Below are 15,261 nucleotides of genomic sequence, written 5' to 3' on the forward strand. Positions count from 1 at the left end.
GTGCCTTGAAATCTGGCTTCCTAAGCTAAGAATGAAGCACAGAATCAAGAACTGTTGAGTTTGCCATTAATACCTTGTTGTTTTCTTATTGTTGCTCTGTTGTTACTTTTTAATAAACCATCTTTTCTTTTCTTTCTTAAAAACAATAAATAATTCATTAAAATGGAAGGGAAATAGCTGCATACTGAAATTGCAAGGTTTCTGAAGAACCTTTGTCTTTGGTTAAACTGAGTTTTCTATTTTAACATATTCCTGTTGTTTGTTGTTTGCACTTATCCAGAGGGATATACCATAGGCTTGGCAAGTACATATGGCTAGGCTCAAGCCAAAAAGAAGGAATAAGTAGTACATGCCAATCAGTAAGATAGATAAAGTGACAAAAGCACAATTCAGATACATTTTTTTTTTCCAGCAGAACAATTGAGTATACTGTCACCAGCACCTTTATGCTTGGTTAATACTAACATCTACCTTAAAAAAAAGTTATTTTCATAATTTATGATAGAATCTATACTCTGAAAAATAATACTAGAAGCTATAACAGCAAAAAAAAAAAAAAAATGCATTTTTTAAGTCTTCAGTCATAACTTTTTTATATTCATCTTCATAAACAAATTTGGATGCACCAGTGTTTGTTCATGCCTGTGAACTTGCCTGTCATGGCAAAATTTACCATTTCATTGTGGTCACAGTTTTGGGTTTTTTTAATATTCCACATGTTAAGCATAGTACTCATCTTGCTGGGTTTTTTTAAGAAAAAATATCTTGTAAAGGATCTTGAAAGGCCCTGTAATCTGTTTTGAAGCTGAATCAAGTACAAATCAGGAGTCTGTGGTAGAATCTAGTCTTGTTAATACTAGAAAACTTCCATTGAATACTGTTTATCAAAGACTAACCATACTGGATCAAGGTCTTTGTGCTCAGAAACTTGTTATCAGATTGCTGGCTACAGAAGTCTTAGAGGACACCTGTAAGAAAGATGGCTTTACCTCGGTGGAGAATATCCTTTATGTTTTTAAAGATCTTGATGATCTTAGTGATGAAAAATAACTCAACACCAGACAACTTTATTAGTCAAATCCTAAAGTCTCATTTCTGTGACTTAGTGTCATTACAAATAATGTAAACAATATATTTTACTATCTGAAATATCCTTCCTGCAGTTCCTACAGTGTTTGAAAATGTTGTAAATTAAAATGTGTTTTTTTGCTTCCACTTTACTTTTTAGTGTTCAAGATATAAGAAGTAATGAAAGTAATGCTTTGCAGGGATGAATACACTTCTTGAAGAATTAGCAGACAAGGTAGATTAAGTCCAGAGCCACAAACTGAAAGTCAAAGTGATATGAGTTTTTGTATCCTGGTCTGAGATGCCAAAATCTCATACTGCCAAAATTTCTATTAAATTTTGGTTTATTGACCCGTAGTTTTGTTTTTTGACATCTAAAATGTTATTAACACAGCTTCTTGAACTTTGCGTTGCATATATTCATGTTTCTATATGACTTTAAGAATCTCTGAACACACTAAGTTGTGTTGTAGAATTCATGATGAGGCAAATCTGTCTTCAAGTCTCCTGTCTTCTGCTTCAGTGCTGTGTAATTTACAGTGAATATCTCTTCAGCAAACAACTGTTTCATCTGAACTCCTTTATAACTTCTGACAGGCCTATCTAAATGCCAAATTATAGCAGCATTAATAGTAAAATTTTAAAATAGTTTAAATATGGCAGGTTGTAACAATTATGGTTATCAGTGTTTGTACTTCAGACAGAGATCTCTCTCGTAGAATTTAATAAGACCAAGTGAAGCTGGACAGAATAAAACTGGTGGAAGTACATTGTATAAATGTTAATGTAAATGTATGGTCTTTACAGTGGAAAATAGTGACAGATGACCTCATAAATAACTATGTATTGGATATTATTTTGCTAATTGGCTACACATTTTTTCTAAGCTTAATGCCATTAGTTTGCATGAAGTATTCCTATATATGGTAGTCCTAAAAATTATGAACTGTGATGTTTAATCCCTCTGTTGGAAGGTTTGCATGTTTTCTTTATGTAGAAGTTTGTTACATTACTTTTGTTAAGCATATCTGATTAAAATTTGCCAAGAACGTTATAGAATAGATCCCATGTGGAAACTTCCCTTTTATAACATTTCAGATTTTATTTTTTCCATAAGTGTTCAACTTAATTCAACCCTTTGTTTCAAGTCTTCCCAAAAAATTTAGTTATGATTTTTCAAATCTTCTTTCTAATATATTGCATCTGATTTTAAATTAAATGCTGACAGCAGTAGTATTACACGCTGGATACCAAGCAGATACCACATGGTTTGAATAACAGATGCCTCTGTTGAGTGTGGATCAAATCAAAATACTTGCATAGGCATGTAAAATGCACTGATAGAAATCTGTCTTTAAATCTACTTTTTGATTTTAAAATGGATTCTTTTAAAGTTTTTCCTACTACTGATACATGTATATGATTCCCACTAATGCCAATGAAAATTGAAAATCTATTGCTTCAAGTAGTCTTACAAGTCTCAACTTTTATACCACTAAATAAAATAAAATAAAATGTATCCTGTGGAGTTTACTGTGGATAGTAGGAAGGCTATGTTTAAGGTATTAAACATCATAGTCACCTGGAATTACTAGCAATACTAAAGACAAGTTTTTTTTTATCAGGCTTTGGCCTGGAATTCATAGCAACACTTAATTCTTTTCTTCTACTTAAAATGCTGAAGATGTAAACTAATTGTTAACAGCAGAAGTTAAATTTCCAAGTACAGCATTAGCATTAACTCATTCATGTTGTATATGATTAATATGTGTGTGTTTTTGGTGGAATTTTATTGCCTGATAATATAGTAACATACTTATCTGAAATTTCTAATTGAAACAGAAACTGAAAATGGAATTTATATATGCAGAACTCTAGTTTAAGTTATATTATCCTTATTGCACTGTTAATTCTTTCTTCTTCAGGTATAGAGGAAGTGGTCTGAAGTTGCAGCAGGGGAGGTTTAGATTAGATTAGTAAGAATTCCTTTGCTGAAAGAGTGGTCAGACACTGGAACAGCCTGTCCAGGCAGGTGGTTGAGTCACCATCCCTAGAGTTATTTAAGAAACATATATATGTGGCACTTCAGGGCATGCTCTAGTGACCAAGATTGTAGGGGGTTTGTTTCTATTTGTTGTGTGTATGGTTGAATTCTGTGATCTCAGAGATCCTTTCCAACCATGACTATTCTGTGATCCAGTGATTCTGTAAGTCTTTATTTTACTTTCATGGCATTGTTTCCAAAGAATGTAAACAAAAAGGCAAAAAAAATATTGAGTTTGGGGTACTAGTAGTTTGCTGCAGTAGACAATTTTGTAAGGTTCTTTATTTCAATAATATATACACATCAGAATAAAGCCATGAGTGTGGTACATCATTAATAAAATACAAATATATCTAGTATACAATCTCCATGTTCTAGGAACTCAAGCTCTTGTTCACAAAGAAACTTCTTCAGTGAGCTTAGTATCCATGGAAAGATTTCACATGCCGCCCCACTGGCAACAGTTCTGCTAAAAAGTATTACAATTTTTCCCCCCCATTTTACAGTGGAGAAAAAGGATTTCTCATGGTTCCTTCCAACCAGATGTATTTATTTATTTGTTATTTCTAGTCCCTTGTGTGGCTCAGAAGCAGTCTGCTCCACTCAGGTTAATTTCAGTGCAAGACCTGTACACTGTAAGTCATTATATAGAAAAGTTTCCAAATTCCTTTCCTGCCCTTTTTAAAGTAAAATTATCTATGCCATCTTTCCACTCTTCCTGTTAAACTAAAAGCTATGCAAGTGTAGAAATGCAAAGTTTAAATAGATCTCTTTCATATGTTTTCTGTTACAGACTAAACATCAGCTTTTCTGCCAAATCAGTCTACGCCTTGTTGTCTGACCTAACTGCTATTTAATATTGAGTACTTCAGAACTAGCCACACAGAGAAAATATATTCTATTCTATTCTATTCTATTCTATTCTATTCTATTCTATTCTATTCTATTCTATTCTACTCTACTACATTACGTATTTATTTTATTTATTTATTGCATGTATTATATTTCATTGTCTTTGCTTTCCAAAGCTTACAGGCAAGAGAAAAAGTGCTGTTCCAGTTTTTCGCATTTATCCTTGATGTTCCTAGAGGGCTTTAACTTGGAGTTGGAAACAAGCTGTCCTGTTTTTCCACTTCCTACTTTTCTTAGTTGGGTTGATTCCCATGCTGCTGAGTAGTTTCTGAGAACCTGATAGCGCCCAGTTGTGCTTGGGGTCCAAGTTTCACTGGACCAGCACTGCATAACATCACCTGTTGCACAAGGCAGTATCTAGCTTATGTTGGTGCCTTTTAGATTAATTCCTCTACACAAAAATGACACTAGTGTCTTAGAGATATCAGTAAGCCTCTGCAATAGCTCAGAGTATCTGAGTCCAATTTCACTGCTATTTAATTTTATCAAGAGTTGTTTTAAGAAGTTGACTGCTGGGCTAAGGTCGGTTGAGAAAGATACCAAGAGGTGCTAATTTAGGAGGGTTTAATGTAAGGCAGGTAGACATCGTGTAGTGCAGCAGACCATGTTATGTGAGACAAACCTCCATCAAAACTTGCATCTCAGCAATTTCTGAGCAACATAGGAACCAAAATAAATTTTCTATCCTATTTGTGGCCAAATTACATCTGCTGGGGGGACAACAGCAGTGACTGATTTGATAATCCATCCTTGCCTTTCTTCCTCAAAGTGGGGAAATTATTCCAGATGAGGAGTACTGATCTCTCTATGCAAAACCTTGTATTATGGAGAAATTCTATTGCATAAATGGGACTTAAAGCAGGAATCGTATTCTCATGTTTCCTGAAGTAAAACAGGGCATGACCAAGTCCCATCTAAGTTACTCCTAAGGGCTCTTGGGAAAAGAACACACAACTCACCTTCCTGTTTGTGTCCTTGAATCACTGAATCACTGTGTTGATGTTAGAGATTGCCTGCTCTTTAGCTAAGGTTAGCTGTAAAAAACAAAACAAAAAAAACCCATTAAAAAACACAGGAAAAAAAAGAGTCCAAAACAAATAAAAAATCAAAACCCCAAACCATAGCAAATAAAAAAATTCTCACCTGTTTTTTCCCCTCTCCCAACTTCCCCTGTGACTGTCCTTCAGACACTGACATGCCATGCCAGGGCACTCAAAGGAGCACTTGCCATGGTCAGTATTGTTTGGGTGCTTACTTGAAATCTCTTGGTTCAGTTCAGTGTTTGTCTGACACCTTCATGTTCAGATGATGGTCTTTTGAAAAAAAAAAAAAAAAAGTACCAAAGTGTTATCTAGTTTTATGTTTACTTTTAAAGAATGGACACACAGATTTGTTAAGTTGAACTGCATTTTAATCCAACATACTGTAATGTTTTCTGGTGTCTAGATTTGATGACATTGCTATATTTGCCTCACTGAGACAATGTTGTCTTTTTTGGTGTTGCCTTGCAAACAGCAACACTTAACATAATAGAATCATAGAATTATAAAAAGTTAGGGGTTGGAAGGGACCTTGAAAGTTCATCTAGTCCAACACTCCTGCCGAAGCAGGGTCACCCATAGCAGGTCACACAGGAATGTGTTCAGATTGATTTTGAACATCTCCAAGGAAGGAGACTCCACAACCTTCCTGGGCAGCCTGTGCCAGTGTCCTGTCACCCTCACAGTGAAAAAATTCTTCCTTATATTTATATGGAACCACCTATGCTCCAGTTTATAACCATTGCCCTGTGTCCTATTGTCAGTGACCCCTGAGAAAAGCTTCATTCCATCCTCCTGGCACTCACCCCTCACATATTTATGAACTTTAATGAGGTCACCCCTCATTCTCCTCCAAGCTGAACAGACCCAGCTCCCTCAGCCTTTCCTCATAAGGAAGATGTTCCACTCCCTTCATCACCTTGGTCGCTCTGTGCTGGACTCTTTCAAGCAGTTCTTATTCCTTCTGGAACTGAGGGCCCCAGAACTGGACACAATATTCCAGATGTGGCCTCATCAGGGCAGAGTAGAGGGGAAGGAGAACCTCTCTCAACCTACTAGCCACCCCCCTTCTAATGCACCCCAGGATGCCATTGGCCTTCTTGGCCACAAGGGCACATTGCTGGCTCATGGTCATCCTTCCATCCACCAGCACCCCCAGGTCCCTTCCCTCTATGCTGCTCTCCAACAGCTCAGTCCCCAGCTTGTACTGGTACCTGGGGTTGTTCTTTCCCAGATGCAAGACTTTACACTTGCCCTTGTTGTAATTCATTAAATTTCTCCCTGCCCACCTCTCCAGTCTGTTCAGGTCCCTCTGAATGGCAGCACAGCCTTCTGGGGTGTCAGCCACTCCACCCAGTTTTGTGTCATCAGCAAACTTGCTGATAGTACACTCTATTCTTGCATTCAGGTCATCAGAAAATACATTGAACAGTACTGGTCCCAGTACTGACCCTTGAGGGACTCCACTAGAAACAGACTTCCAACAAGACTCCATCCCACTGACTACCTCTCCCTGGCTTCTATCCTTCAACCAGCTCCTGATCCACCTCACTGCCCAATCATCCAGGCCACACTTCTTCAGTTTAGCTCCAAGGATGCTGTGGGAGATGGTGTCAAATGCCTTCCTGAAACCAAGACAGACCATGTCTACTGCTCTGCCATCATCCATCCACCTGGTTATATCCCCACAGAAGGCTGTCAGGTTTGTCAGATATGACTTCCCCTTAGTGAAGCCATGCTAACTGCTCCTGATTAGCCTCTTGTCCTTGTTGTGCCTGGAGACAGCACCAAAGTGTTCCATCACCTTTCCAGGGGTGGAGGTGAGGTCTTGTCTGTAGTTGCCTGGGTCCTCTTTCTTGCCTTTCTTGAAGGCTGGAGTGACATTTGCTTTCCTCTCCTGTCCTCAGGCATCTCTCCTGTCCCCAGCATTTTACCAAAGATGATGGAGAGTTGTCTAGCAATGACATCCACCAGTTCCCTCAGCACCTGTGGGTGCATCCCATGAGGACCCATGGATTGATGGATGTCCAGCCTCATTAACTGATCCTTAACCCATCCCTCATCAACCAAGGCAAACTCATCCTTTATCCTGACTTCCTCAGCAGTCTTAGGGGCCTGGGGCTCCTGAGGACATCCTCCAGTAGTGTACACAGAGGCAAAGAAGGTGTTTAGCAATTCTGCCTTCTTTGTATCCTCTGTCACCAGGGCACCCACCTCATTCAGCAGTGGGACTACATTGCCTCTAGTGTTAGTTTTATCTGCTGTATCTACCCTTTTTTGAGTTTGAAATCATCAAATGTCTAAACGTAGCTTGACAGGTAGAACTTTTTTTGGAGTATATGAAACTTAAATAGTTACAATTCTAATGGTTCACATGTTATTTACAAAACTATAGTATTACAGTGCCATGGTTGTGGCTGACATAATCAAGCAAAAAAAAATATTATCATAGTACAAAGATAAATACAGGTATTTTTGTACAAATGGTGTTCCTCAAGGCTTGGTACATAGACCAGTGTTATTTACCATCTTTGCTGTTGACATGGACAGTGGAGGGAAGGGTTGCCACCCAGAGGAACCTTGGCAGACTTTAGAAGTGGGGTGGTAAAAACTATGTGAAATTCAACAAGGCCAACTGCAAGGTTCTGCATCTGGCCTGAGACAATCCCATCCGCAAATACAGGTTGGGAGGAGAAAAGATTATGTACAGCCCTGAGCAGAAGGACTTGAGGGTGGTGGTGGACCAGAAGCTTAACATGAGCTGTCAGTGTATGCTTGCAGACCAAAAATCCAACCAGGTCTTGGGCTGCATCAAAAGAAGCATAGACAGCCAGTCAAGGGAGATGGTTCTCCCCCTTTATTTTTCTATTGTGAGACCCCACCTGGAGTACTGTGTCCAGTTCTGGAGTCCCCAACAGCAGAAGGACATAGAGCTCCTGGAGCATGTCCGGAGGAGAGCCCCTAAAATGGTCAGAGGGCTGGAGCACCTCTCCTATGAAGACAGGCTAAAGAATTTGGGGTTGTTCAGCCTGGAGAAGAGTGGGTGACCTTATAGCAACCTTGCAATATCTGAAGGAGGCCTACAGGAAAGCTGGGGTAGGGCTTTTTACATAGGTGTGTAGAGAGAGGAGAAGGGGCAATGTTTTAAAACTTGAAGAGGGGAGATTCAGGGTAGACATCAGGAAGAAATTCTTTAATTTGAGGGTGATGAGATGCTGAACAGGTTGCCCAAGGAAGTTTTGGCTGCCCTCTCCCTGGAAGTGTTCAAGTCCAGGCTGGATGGGGCCTTGAGCAACCTGGTCAAGTGGAAGATGTCCCTGCCCATGCAGGGGTGTTGGAACTGGATGATCTTTAATGTCCCTTCCAGCCCTAGCCATTCTATAGTTCATATGATTCTATGATATTAATGTCACAAATCATAGAATGCCAGATTGGAAAGAACCACAAGGAACATCGAATCCAACCTTTCCAAGTAAAAATATAGTTTAATTGAGGTGGCCCAGCACCCTATCAAGCTGAGGTATATTTATGTCATGTATATTTAAAGCAGAATCAATAATAGCCTGAAAGTGTGAATCCTGATACTATTTTGCCTCCGGCAGAAAAAAGAGATTTCTGATGAGTGTTTTTGTATAGACTTCCAACAACTTGCTCAGTGACCAGGACACATAGCTGGGCTTCCTCTTGTGCCTCCTCTCTTTAAATCCAAGACTCTCATGCATGTTTACATAAAATGGCACAGCTTCAGTAAGTGGTGTAGAGTGTGTTCCATTCTTCTTTGTACCATCTTTTGACAAGACACTCGAGGGTGTAGATGCTGAGAAAAGTTAGGGGTTCAGGTCTTCATAGGTTAGGCTGGCATTTGCTTGATCTGTCCATAATATTTAGTACCATCACCAGAGTTTACTTCCAAACCATGCTTTTCAGAAGACAGCAATTAAAACTGGTTTGATGGTCAGAATCAGGCACTGGTTGTCAAGAGCCTCAAGATTTGTGTCAGGAAAGTTTCTGGGCCTCAACAGAACTGGGCATTTTGTTGGTATGGCTGGGTCAGTTCTGGAGTTGTGTAAATGTCCAGGTGTGCAAGCAATGCTTACACCAAGCAAGAGGCAGCTACTGAGTTGTTCAAGATTAAGCAGGTACAGTTTAGGACTACTAATTTGAATTTAGGTGTCTGAATACTATTTTAGATGTCTAAACTGTTTTATCAGCTTTGACCTGTATCAGAATTCTGTGGATCATACTTAACTCTTGAAGAAGAAAGCCCAAGAGTTGATCCTGCAAATGTGAAGCATATAGATAGTGTGTTTGCAGTAATGTTTTCTGCTCTGCTTTCATCACAGGAATATAAAGATCAGGTGTGGGATGAATTTTTAAAATAAAGATAGCACACCAATTAAAACTTACCTAATCTTGTAGAAAGAGTATAAGGACGCTAAGACCTTGAAGTTTGAACTACATCTGATCTTATATTTTCTTTAAAGTTACTTTTATTATATCTGCTATGAAAGCAGACACACATGGCAAAGGGAATCCATCCAAATTCTGTCAGGGATTTCCAAGCAAGTTCAGGCTGCATTCCAGCTTTGTCCATTACAGCTCCAATCAGGCACGTACCATATGGTCATGCAAATAAATACATGCACAGCTTTTTCTTTGTCAAACAATGACAAAACATTCTGGGACCATATGCTACAGAACACAAGCTAGCACTCTTAACAGCTTACATGTGTAGGGTGGACCAATACAGAAGAAACGTGCAGTTGTCCATGCTTCTTTGCTTGCTGTACCTATTTTTCTAAAATACAGAACAAGAATTTGTTCTGTGGTTTCTTCACTGTAGCAAATTCACCTCAGTTCTGCCAAGTGATTCTCCCAGCAAATGCAAAGTATGAAATGGCAGATTTTGTGGTCAATGACAGTCATTTGTGTTTGTAAAGGAGACTTTAATTCTCAATAGCTAACTTTTCCTAGTAATTTAGTGTTCAGAATTTACCAAGTTTCCCCTCATAAGTCAGAAGAATAATTTACAATTGAAGTTTCTATCAAATGCTAATTTATTCCCAAATGAAAAAATTACTTGGATCCATTTCCTACTTATTTAGAGATATTACTTGAGAGCATCAGAGAAAAAAACATAAAAAGGAACAAAACAAAATATTATTTCTTGGAAAGATTATGCAAAATGTAGCTTATGCAATCATTAGCTCCAAATGAAAACTGACTCAGAGTTTGTACCACTACAGGTTTTAACCATTTAATCCTTGTTGTGAAAGTCACAGCATTGTTTTTGCTTTAGCTTCTTAGGCAAGCTTCTTGGCACTCAGTTAATCCATTGCCCTGCACTGGAAAATTAATCCTATCACCTACTAAGGTGTGCTTTTCATTACAAGCAAACAGCAGATATTTTCAGAATTATGAAATAAAATGAAAATGGGGAAAATTGAAGGAATAAAATCAACTGCTGGCCTTGTTATGCTTTTTCCTTTCCTTTCTCCACCTCTCCTGTGCAATCTGCTGAAGGGGCTGCACTATTGTATAACTGGGAAGTAATACAAAGTCCACTATCTACTTATTGGTAGTGTCAAATAAGTTTTATTTTGAAGTGGAGTAGAAAAGTATATTGTGTTTTGTTAATCTCAGCTCACGTGCTACATGTGCTTTCTGTATCACATTATGTGGCTATGTGGCCTTGCTCATTTCCTCAGAGATCAAGGTTTTGTTCAGCTCTGTAGAAGATATTTATGAAGAGAGAAAAAAGTCATCCAGATACCTACAGATGTATTAGTTTGGCATTAGCTATGGAACAGTTTGGAAGAAATAAAAAGTACTTCATGGAAATGAATAGAATAAAACTTATTTACCAAAGAGATATTATGCCAGCTGGGCTTAATAACTTCCTTTCAGTATTTTTCAAAACAAAGGACACACTGGATCTCATTCATCTCGGCTCAAGTTAATAATTTGATATACCTCTATCTGGGAAGCTATGGGTTAAGACAGCATTTACAGGGAATCCTTGGTACCCTGTAAGAAAGACAATGGTCTGGCAGAAGAGAGGAAAATTACATGTTTTGAATTGCAAACTATTAGGTAGAGGAATGCTCTTTGCTATTGATCTCTGATATTTAATATAGATTTATTATATTTTTAAAAGCCTTAGGACATATTATCAATGTGCAGCTAAAATTAGATGCCATAGAAAGGGGAACAAGGAAGCTATTTATATGAAAGAACAATATTGACACGAGAGATAAGGAGTTTAAACTGGTCATGAACACATATGGGCTGGAAAATAGAAGTAGTTTTCTAACCATCAGAGGCAACATCTGGAGCAACCTTTAACGAAAAAAATGGAGCTTATAAAAAAGATTCTCACTACTTTTACGTTAGATTTCCTATGTTTATGAAAGGGATTATAAAATGTGTTGTTGTGATGGCAAGGGACTGAATTCAGTCAGTCCTACATTCCTGCCGAAAAGGGATCACAGCCTTCCACAAATCATCCGTAGGTGGCAGAAGAATTTTCAACATGGAGCTGAACACCTGAGAAGACAGAAATGGTAAAAAAGGAGGAAGAAAGAATATGTTGGTGCTTTTGCTTTTCTTTGCAATAAGAAGTAAATTTAATGGAAAATGTCACTAAAAAAAAAAAAGTTAATTTAAAGCTTTATTCAGGGAAGAACTAAAGGGATGTTTTTTAAATTCAGCGGTACTCAGCATCAAATCTTTAGAAATTACAATAGGACTGTTGCATTTATAGAGAAGACACTAAATTTGCTGATACATAATAGCTTTAAAAAATATGGCAAATATTCAGATGTTGCTCTGTTGCTTAACATATGTCTGTTCACAGTTCTGCATTATCTTAAGTGTACTATTTTATTGCACTGAAAAAAAAAATATTTTGAAAAGCATATTTAAATTGTGCTCAGAGTGTCCTTATTTCTGGTAGCATATAACTTGGAAATGTTTTGAAGCTGTACTGGAAGCAGAATAATTTTCTGTCTGTTGAAGGCATTAAGTAAAACTTGCTTTTGAAGCCCTAACAGAAGACCACGGGTAGGGCGTGCAGAGGAATACTCCAGCCCTAGTATCCTTCCTCCTTGCAGAACGTCGTGCGGGGCTGACGCCCCTGGGCGTTTTTGGGGCAGGAGTAACCGTTTCCAGTCAATATTTTGTGGTTGCAAAAAGATGTCAATTGTGCGGCGAGAAGGAAGGAGGCAAAGGACAGAAGCAACAAGAGTTTTGGCCTATGTCGTGGTCTTCCTCTCCCCTCCCCAGCTTTATGTTTATGGGGGATTTTTCTAAGGAATCTAGAAGGCTCCCGAAGTTTCTGAGGACAGGAATCGCCCTTCAGAAGGGCCTCAAACCCTTCAGACTGCTGGAGGTCAGCATCCCTCCCCACCCCTGCGAGTGGGGAAAGGCGGGTGCGTGGTCCCCGCAGCTGGGTCGGAAGAAGGGGGTCTCCCTCCGGCAGAGGGTGCCGGCGTGCAGGGACTGTCCCTGCCCTGTCCACCCCTCCGCTCCTTTACCCTCCCCTGTGCCGGATTTGTGCCGGGTGACGTTGGGATGCTGGGGAAGGCGGAGGAGAAGGAGGGGAAAGGAGCACGGCTGCCTCCGCCCCCAGACGCGGACAGTCCGCTAGCGGGAGCGCAGGGCAGGGCGGTGGTGCCGAGAAGTGCGAGGCAGCACCGAGCGTCCGCGGCACCGGACCCCGCTCCGCCCGCAGGAGCTGCTGGGTCGTGGGCCCTGTGCCGGGTGGGCAGCATGGGCTCCGCGGCGGCGGCCGAGCGGCGAGGGACTGCGGGACGCTTTCTGGCCCTGCTGGTGTCCGCTTCGCTCCTCCGCCTGCGTGCAGCAGGTAAGAAGCAGGACACCCGGCTGGGGGGAAAGATGGTACTGCTTTTCCGAAAGGAGGGTACGGGGCGAGGGGAGGCAGGGAAAGCTGCTCGTGGTTCTAGGGAAGTTGAGCGTATGCGTTTGGGACCGGCGGAGCCGCCAGCATCCCGTTGGTGTTGGCTGCTTTTCGTTTCTTATTTCTGCTTTTGTTTGTTCGGTTGGTTGGTTTTTAATATATACTTCTTTTTTTCTTTATTTCTTTTTAAATTTTTTTCTTATTTGTTCCTCCTGACAAAATGGAAACCTGATGTTGCATTTTTTTACAAGGGGGCGGGTGTTGGCAGCAGACGAGGGTAGCGGTGGCAGCGTTGAGCAGGGCTCGCCGAAACTTTTTTTCCCGACCTCATCCTGGCGCCCACGTCTCGGTCGGACGGCGGGTTTTTCGTGCCTATCCTCGTCCAGATCAGCGCACCGTAGCTGGTTGGTGGCGACTGGAGGGAGGGGGAAACATGAGGAAGACAAAGGAAAAGTTAGGGGTTCTGTTGTTGCCGAGGGTGTATAGCAACGAGTGGAGCCTCCTCCATTTCGCCCTCCCTCCATCCCTCTCCTCGGAGTGGTTATAGCGTGTTATGATTTGGGATGTAGAATGTTGCAAGAATCTCAGCAGGAATGAGGAGGAAAGATGGGGGATTAAATTGAGTGAGTGAGGGGAAGTCACTACGGTTGCAACTGATGGAGGCTCGGCGAAGTTTCTTTCTGTGTGTTTTTGAGCTTAGAGGGTCCCATTTCCTCTGAGTACTTGGCCGACCCTCGGGGCCTGAGGTCAGCCTTTGGGCTCAGGAAACACTAAGACTCGGTTCAGCGAGTTCTGCGATTACTTTCAGGGCTGAATAAACTGCCCTTATTAACATCTGACCTTGTGCCGTGGCAGCGGCAGGCGGCTGCTGAATAGTTGCCAGTTTGTCCGTCATCTCCGAGGGTAGCGCAGCCTTAGGGAGCATGTGGAGTTGGAGAGCCACGATGGTGTTAAGAGTTACAGTTTCTGTAAAAGAAGCCGCAGGAACTTCTCTCAGGTTTTTTTGTTTTGTTTTGTTTTGTTTTCAATTTTTTTCCTCCACACACGCCTAATATATGTGGTATTTTCTGAGCACAAAGAGAGAGGTTTAACATTTTCGTTCTCCTTGAGATGTGAAATGCACTGGGGAGGTAGGAGCTGACGGGTTCTCTTTGATCTTTCGTGAAACCATTCTCTGGAAAATTGCCCTTTCGCCCTTTGCAGTAGATAAACCTTGCCGGGGCGTTTTACCCAGGGACAGAGGGAAGAGATGGCAGGCAGCACCATTTCCATGCTAGGCTTGTAACCCTTCCCGTGCACTCCCCGCCGGGAGGTTCGGGAGCTCGGCGGGTAAGCAGAGCCTTTCTCCCTGAGCCTTTCCTCCTTTAATTTAATCGCACCGACATGCAGGAGACCGATGATGTCTTTAAGGAAAACTGTGATGCTGCAGATTAGAGGGGATTTGTTAATCAGTTGAACGTTTGAAAGGGCTTTTATTCCCTTTGTTGCTTTGGCTAATCCATTTACCTCTCCCCGGGAGGTGACAGATGCCTCTATTTCCTGTTATTCAGCTCCGGGGTCCTGGGTCTTGCCATTTGTTGTATTACCGTGAAGGGAAAGGGTCAGTAGAAAGTTAGAGGAGGTTTTCCGGGGGGAGAGCGAGAGGCGAGCGTGTTACAGCTCGCGGATTTCGGGTCAGTTCCCGTAGCGTTTATTTTTCCTAGAGCCTTTATTGCTCCCTTTGAAGGGGGTCCGCTAACAAATTGCGCTGCCTCCGACGCCGACCTCCCCCTCCTGCCGGGTCCCGGACTCCGGGGGTCTCTCGGCCCGCTGGGGCGGGACGGGGCAGGCGGGGGCTGCTCTAATCGAAGGCAAGTGTCTCCTCCTCCTGGAGCCGCATGGTGGAGGAGAGTCGTCCTCTAGAGATGCAGAGAGAGATGCCGGGATTTCTGGCCCTGTCCCTACTTACTTTCTTTCGTACCGAACCGCTGAATCTGGGTTTTTTGCGGATTCACCGGGACTATGGGCACCGCCCGGCCAAGCACGGAACTACCCACGGGGGCTGCTTAGCGGGAGAGGGAAAAACTGGCCAAAAAATGTTCGGGCTGCGAGTGTGGAAACGTAACTCCCTCTTTTTTTTTTTTTTTTTTTTTTTTTTTTTTTTTTTTTTTTTTTGTGGGCACTGGTACCTCTCTCTCTGCTTGCATATTCCATAATTTCAAATTTGGAGGGATATTTAAGCAGGAAACATTGCAAGTTTGGAGAGAGAGTTTCAGACTTCTCGTTAGAAGTACAAAATC

At 41.3% G+C, this 15,261-nt stretch overlaps 1 protein-coding gene across 1 annotated transcript in view; it reads left to right on the top strand.

Annotated features, from left to right (window-relative positions):
* Positions 1 to 12,415: 12,415 nt before the first annotated feature.
* Positions 12,416 to 15,261, top strand: part of ROR2 (receptor tyrosine kinase like orphan receptor 2) — a 161,978-nt gene continuing 159,132 nt past the window's right edge. Inside the window, exon 1 of the mRNA XM_071731417.1 lies at positions 12,416 to 12,928. Within this exon, the coding sequence (XP_071587518.1) occupies positions 12,637 to 12,928 (292 nt within the window). The 5' untranslated portion in view covers positions 12,416 to 12,636. The remainder of the gene's footprint in view (positions 12,929 to 15,261) is intronic.

Source organism: Heliangelus exortis, chromosome Z, assembly GCF_036169615.1.
Source record: "Heliangelus exortis chromosome Z, bHelExo1.hap1, whole genome shotgun sequence".
Classification (NCBI taxonomy): domain Eukaryota; kingdom Metazoa; phylum Chordata; class Aves; order Apodiformes; family Trochilidae; genus Heliangelus; species Heliangelus exortis.